The sequence below is a fragment of the Plutella xylostella genome, chromosome 9 (assembly GCF_932276165.1).
Source record: "Plutella xylostella chromosome 9, ilPluXylo3.1, whole genome shotgun sequence".
NCBI lineage: Eukaryota > Metazoa > Arthropoda > Insecta > Lepidoptera > Plutellidae > Plutella > Plutella xylostella.
In genome coordinates, this window is record NC_063989.1 from 7,169,634 (window position 1) to 7,176,101 (window position 6,468).

General features: G+C 39.2%; 2 protein-coding genes across 2 annotated transcripts; both read left to right on the forward strand.

Moving 5' to 3' along the window:
* Positions 1-430: 430 nt before the first annotated feature.
* On the forward strand, positions 431-4,220 carry LOC105388709. The gene is made up of 3 exons (XM_011559662.3): positions 431-915; positions 1,169-1,728; positions 1,978-4,220. The coding sequence occupies exons 1-3, from the start codon at positions 564-566 to the stop codon at positions 4,084-4,086; spliced, it is 3,021 nt and encodes a 1,006-aa protein (XP_011557964.3). The 5' UTR covers positions 431-563; the 3' UTR covers positions 4,087-4,220.
* Positions 4,221-4,574: 354 nt separating this feature from the next.
* LOC105388708 (NADH dehydrogenase [ubiquinone] 1 beta subcomplex subunit 2, mitochondrial) lies at positions 4,575-5,717 on the forward strand. Its single transcript, XM_038105470.2, has 3 exons — positions 4,575-4,783; positions 4,970-5,096; positions 5,558-5,717. Exons 1-3 carry the CDS (start codon positions 4,689-4,691, stop codon positions 5,645-5,647), a joined length of 312 nt encoding a protein of 103 aa, XP_037961398.1. The 5' UTR covers positions 4,575-4,688; the 3' UTR covers positions 5,648-5,717.
* The last annotated feature ends 751 nt before the right edge of the window (positions 5,718-6,468 follow it).

Genomic DNA, 6,468 nt, shown 5'->3' on the forward strand with positions numbered 1-6,468 from the left:
CCTAGGTTCATGTTTTAATAGGTCAATTTGTAGACATCAGTCATTTTTGGTAAAGTAGCTTTTTTGGATGCTATGAACATTAGGTTATCCGGGTAGGTTCTCTCGGTCAAATTTTTTCTAATAGGTAGTTAAGTGATCTCTGATCTTTTACCCGTTGCCGTTGTGAAGTTAGCGTTGTCGGACTATATCACTCACTATACTATCGCATCTGCCATGAAACTCATGAACATCCACACCCGCAAAATTTTACTTCATTTCCACGGTCTAGCACGGGGCGCAAGACAAATACGAGTAAAGTAAAATTTTGCGGGTGTGGTGTGAGCAAGGTGTGAGTTACAAGTACTTACTTATTACTTCCATGGGTTCATGACAGACCAATATAACTGAAAAAATTAATAATCTTTGTAAACTTCTCTAATCTATGCTTATTTGTCAATTTTGATATTATTTTTAGATTTTTGGCTGAGATTTTTTGTATTTTATACAATTTTATCATTTGCGTGTGAAAATAAAATGTTTTTTCATGACCGTACTTGGGGATAAAACTTTTATAATTAATTATTATGCCAAACAAATACAAGGCTGAGCAGAATTATAATAATATTCACAATTTACGAGTGGTAAATTTTAAAGAAAACGCTCTCCCAAAGACTCAAACAGCAGTTCAGGACAAAAAGTACACCCAGGAGTATAAACATGAAGTCCTACACAAAACTATTGTTCAAACGAAACAAAATTCTATCGAAAAATACTCAGGACACATATCTGAACAGCATGATAATAAAGACAAATATAAATTACACAACAGAAATCCAAAAGAGCACACGCTACGACAGGATAGCAAAGTTCTATCGAATATAAGATTCCTTTACAGAAAATCCAGAGGGCGATTGAGTAAGAAATATATAGGCGATGGTGAGTGATTTCAAAGGTCACAATTTTCACCAAGTATCTACATCTGCTCTGCTATCGTTAGGTCGGCATCAGCTAACGCATAGGTATACGAGTATTATAGCTGAAAAACTTCGATTGAACAATCTTCTACTGCGATTCAACACTCTGTGACATGGGCTAACATTTGCCTCCACCCCTTCCTTACAATACCGTATACTGTACCTACACGTACCGGTTTATAATAAGTTATTTTCATTATGTAATTTATTTTTAGCAAAATATATCAAAGATATTGGGAAAACATACAACGAAATGTACAGCAACTCAATCAAATCGCGAGATTCACGTTCAGATGATCTAAGACCCCCTACGTTTCCATACAGACGTGAGAGATTAAAAGTTCTCTTCTTTCAACAATCATCTCCTAGAATAACTGGCAGATCTTTATTTACAAGTAGAAGGAAGAAAGCACCACGACGACCAGTAAAGGGAAGCCAACACAACATCCAAGATTTAGAGCCCGTTAAGCAAATCTACTCCACTGAGGAGATGAAACTGAAACTAGACGAAAAGAACAAAGAGGAAAATGGAAAGATGGAAAAGGGTGTAAAGATAGAAGTCATAAAATCAAAGACGAATAGTTTCCGTAGTGATGGGACCCACAGCACGGGGTTCAGGTCATCGACGCAGGTGGTGCTACGTTGCGAGCCCTCCACGATGCTGAGGACGGTGCAGTTTCCTCAGGACAAGGGACCGGCAGCGATGCGGCTGCCGGCACGCTCTCGCACGACCGTCGCCAAGTGCACTCCGCAAGCGCGCGGGAAAAGGAAAGGGGTAAGTAACGTTATTTTTTTCTGTCAGCTGTTGCTGTGGCCATGCTGTTCTCAACGTATGTAGGTATATTATTGTGTGAGGTACAGTTGATAAGTCAGTTGCAGGGCTGCAACGAGCGTTACTCGTAATAGTTAGAATCATTCCATCCAGTACAATAGATTGTGATTCATGCTTATATTAACAGTCACATTGAGTATGTATCTTTTAACCATGAATCACAATCTATTGTAAGAACTTCGTTGTTTTCAGGTGGTCCTCCGAAGACCTCAAGGTACATGTGCAAAAGTACCGGGGCAAGACAAGGAGAAATGCGACTGCTTTCCTAAAAACTTATACAAGATGTCACTGAAGCGGTGCCTTAAATTGTGGCTATTATGTCTGTGGTCTCCTTGTTTAGCAGTTGCAGCAGTTTGCTGGTTCGTGTCGTATCCTTTCAGGTACATTGAAGGGTGCACCTGCAGAAGGGACCAGTGCCAATGCAAGAGCACAGTGCGTCGGGCCTGGGCCAAGTCCGCATTCAATACTAGATCTAGATTCTTACGAAAGAACGCAGGCCCAGTATGCTCGAAGAAATGTAAAGCGATGAGACGAAGAAATACTTATTTAACAGATACAGCGGGTACGACTAGGTTTCCGTGTCGCTGTGACCCGACGTTTGGGAAGAATTTTAGGTCTTCGAGGTTCCGCGACCGAGTTTCGAGGGTTGAGCGCGAAGATCATCTCCACTTGGTGCAGAAGGAGCGGGAGTTGATCGCGTCCCTGGCCAAGGAGCACGCTTCACGAGCGGACTACGCGCGGTCTCTGCAGGCGCAGCTGCCGCGGGCCCGGGGCTCCGCGCACTGCGACCCCTGCCTCGTCAAGCTGCAGCCGAGTGTCATGGCAGCACAAATTAAAACAAAAGATCTTGATGATACGCCAACTAAAAAGGGAAAAGCTAAAAATAAAAGTCCGAAGGGAAAAGCAAAAAATAAGAGTCCGAACACCGTCAGCGCTAGTCAAGTTGCTGTTAAAACCTCGAAAAAGAAAATCAAACCTAAGAAAATTCCAAAACCTAAGAAAGTTAAGGCGAGCAAAACAGACAAACGCACTAAGAAACATAAAAGTAGTACTGATGATTCAGATGAGAAATCGAAAAATAAAACGTCATCTAGTGATACTACGAATGTAGCAAAGAAAGATAAATTCAGCACCAAATTTAAAAATAAACTTAACAACCTTAAAAGTAAAGTGAAAGGGAGATTAAGCAAAACAGAAGTTCAAAGTTTTGCGTCACGGGTAACAAACAAGATTAGTAGTAGTATCAGTGGTATTAAAATAAGGCGTAGTAAATCTGATACAAGTAGTGAAGATGGGGCTAAAAGAAAAAAGCACAAGAAGAAGAAAAACAAAAAGAAAGATGATGCCGATTACAAAAAATCTCGCGGCAGAAAGAGTAGGAAGCCATTAAATGAAGTTTATGTTCAAACATGTATTGCAAAACAGCAAAAGCCATTTAAGAAAAAGCGTCTGCGGAATATAATTTTTGATCACCACAACTGGAATGAAGGTGAAATACAAGCTTACAAAGAGGATAAACCACACAAAAGAAAGAAAAGTAAAAAGAGAAAGAAGGAAAAGGAATCTCGAAAATCAGAGGTAAAAGTTACTAAGAAGACCGTTGCACCCATTTGCGTGGAAGGTAGTTATGTTATAGGATCCCCAGAAGCACTGGAGCGAAAGGCACGCTTAGCTAAAGTTTGCGTTGAAAGAGAAAAGCAGCGCATGTGTGCAGATGAAGATTTACGTGTAAGACAAGCCATTGAATTTGGTGATAGGAGTAAAACTCGTGACCCTATCATGCGGCGTGACCGTTTGGATCTAATGTCCCCCACCTATGCGTCAACGTATAGAAAACGTTTAGTAAGAAGAGGATATCCACTGGACCACAGAACTGTCTTTAAGCACGATATAACATATCCGGACTCAAGAGGTTACCTTGATCCTACTTGCGGTAGTCCTATAGACCAAGATATGCGGCGGAGACAGTATTATACGAGAAAGTATAAGATGAGGAGAAATAACATGATATTCAAATGTCTGAGGTGTAAGGCAGCAGACTTTGGCACGAGGCAACAAAATGTTATAGTGCCATCGAGGTACACGAATTCACCCTGTAGAAACAATACAAACCAAGTGTGTAGAGATATAGGCGCATTCCATGTTAACTATTACGGGTGGCGAGCATTCCGGATAACCACCAACAGACTTTGCCACCAGATAAGCCGATTTAGTCTCTTAGTTTGTGGTATTTGTATTTGGTGCCCCATATTTTTGATAGAGCACATGATATTCAAGCTCTGCGTGTGTATTTGTTCTTAAATTGTGGCTGTTTGATAGAAAATGGCTTATGGAGCACTTTAATACTGCTTACCAAGCGATTAATGGTTTTAAATAAGTGCTCTTAATTAGTAAGATATATCTGCTGTGTTGAAATAAATCGTCATGGTTAAATGCATTAGTGTTTTTTAGTTTTTCATTCATACTTCCATCATAAATGAGATTATAAACAACCCCAACATCCTGCGCTTGGTTTCTAAATTTGTTTTTGAGTCTGCGAAATGATAGGTGCATGTATGGAGCAGCTGAGAGTGCGTACAGTCGCTGCCCGGCGCGGTGGTACTGGCGCTGCTGCGAGACCTGGAGCAGGCGCGGGAAACGAGTGGCAGGCGGCGCGGCGAGGTGAGTCTGCAGGGTACGGATAGCATACCGTTTACACGCCAACCGTATCGCCGACATCACAGATAAGATTTATTTCTTTGTTGACGTAGTCAATGTCACAACGCACAACCTGTCACTTGATGTCACTGACTTGTCAATTTTGACAGCTGTAATCAAGTATTTTGTTCTAAAATACTGATTTATTTCACGTACTGGAGAATTTGGGCCCTTTTATTCAGCCAAAGCTATATTAAATAGCAAAAATGAATAGAACAATTCTGTCTAGGGCTCTCCTGCTTCGTAATTTCAGGAAAATCGCTGACACGGCCCAGCAATCTAAAAGAAATTCTGGGCATGGGTAAGTGGTGTTATGTCATTTCCATCATATCGTGTACAAAATAAGAATACTAAAAGGTTGTTTAAATAACGTATTTCACCATTATTAGCTCTGTGAACATGGGTAAATTATTTCCAATGCTCTATACTTACACAACGTGAAACTCACATTCTCTCAAATACTCAACATAAAATTGATGAATTTCAGGACCTGGAGCTACCGAGTGCCTCCTCCCCCGCCATCGAAGAAGTCTATCTACCTAGCCGAGGCCATGGGTGGCCTGTGCTGGTTCTGGATCCTATGGCACATTGCTACTGAGCCTGAACATGTTTATGTATGTTGCTTTCCTCACAAACATTTCATCTTCTCTACTCTATAAAATAGAAAGCAATTCTTCGTATTACTCCAAAATAATTCCAAATAATTTATAACTAAGAAAACAACACCTTTAGTATTTTATAAGATCCTTTTAGAAATCATAATAATGTAGTTAATTATGATTTGTGTACATAGCAAGGGCAAGGAACATATATTATAAATAAGTTCTTCTCTAACAAGATAGTATAAGAAAATATTAAGATACTTCACATCAAATGAATAAAATAAGGATTATCAGTTGGTATGTTCGCATAATTAGGTTACCGGTACAGGTAGATACAGGGAACCCAATTCTCTATGTAGCTATGAAGCACTCTTAGACAGTAGCAGCAATAATTTTATTCATCGCATAATATTTATTGTCCTTTATTGAATATACAGAAGGAGATGGTTGAAATGTTACTTCTTTTTTTTCAGGGAGAGTTCCCCTATGTTGACCCTTCAACTTGGACTGATGAAGAACTGGGCATCCCTCCCGACTCCGAAGGCTCCCTGTGCCCAAAGTAATCATTTATAAAAGATAATTAGAAAATATTTCATAGGTTTCAGTTAATTATTAAAAATTGTACAGTGTAAATGTTTTTTCATTATTATAATGGGTAAATGAATTATTATTGAATAGAATTTCATATGTGGTTATGTGGTACATACATCCATCTTGACGTCCCTCATACTTATTATTATGTACAGTGCAAACTTATGTGTTCCAGTGAGAGCTAACGTAAATGTCTAATATTTGTTCTATAAGAGTTTAAGTTTGTCGCACTGTACAAATTCTTTGTATTTAACTGGTCAAGTTTGTATTACACCAGTACAAGAGTTTGACCAACAATGAAAGTTGCTCAGTAAATAAATGGTCATAATTTCATCATCATTAAATACACAGCGCTGGCCTGCGCTGGCGTATTCTAAACGCGCAGACGAGGGTAACGTTCTAACCGTCGCGACGCGTCGCAAAGTTGTGGTTGTGGCCCAGAATAAGTATTCACGCGATTGTTATTATTCGGAGGTTTCAAGTTTGAGATTTTTTTATGCTGGTAACATTATAAAATATATATTTTTCCGTTTGGCAACATTTTTATTCTGTGTTGTAGACTTAGAATAATAACTAATATAAAAAATATGAGATTTAGTATAGTGCCACAAAAGAGTTTCTGTGTCTTTGGTTTGCATACATATTGGTTGGTTATATTACAAGATCTGTGTACAGTGCCACAAATTTATCTGTTCCGGTGAGAGCTCACGTAAATGTCTAATATTTCTTGATTCTATAAGATTTTAAGTTAGCCTGTAGTGGTAATTCACCCTTTCGGTTTTAATAAATCCAT

Bases quoted from the DNA above. Each gene is read 5' to 3' on its own strand.
- LOC105388709 (XM_011559662.3), top strand. From the start codon at position 564: ATGCCAAACAAATACAAGGCTGAGCAGAATTATAATAATATTCACAAT. The intron at 916-1,168 runs GTGAGTGATTTC...ATTTATTTTTAG, and splicing joins TAAGAAATATATAGGCGATG to CAAAATATATCAAAGATATT. The intron at 1,729-1,977 runs GTAAGTAACGTT...CGTTGTTTTCAG, and splicing joins CGCGCGGGAAAAGGAAAGGG to GTGGTCCTCCGAAGACCTCA.
- LOC105388708 (XM_038105470.2), top strand. From the start codon at position 4,689: ATGAATAGAACAATTCTGTCTAGGGCTCTCCTGCTTCGTAATTTCAGG. The intron at 4,784-4,969 runs GTAAGTGGTGTT...GATGAATTTCAG, and splicing joins AAAAGAAATTCTGGGCATGG to GACCTGGAGCTACCGAGTGC. The intron at 5,097-5,557 runs GTATGTTGCTTT...CTTTTTTTTCAG, and splicing joins CTGAGCCTGAACATGTTTAT to GGAGAGTTCCCCTATGTTGA.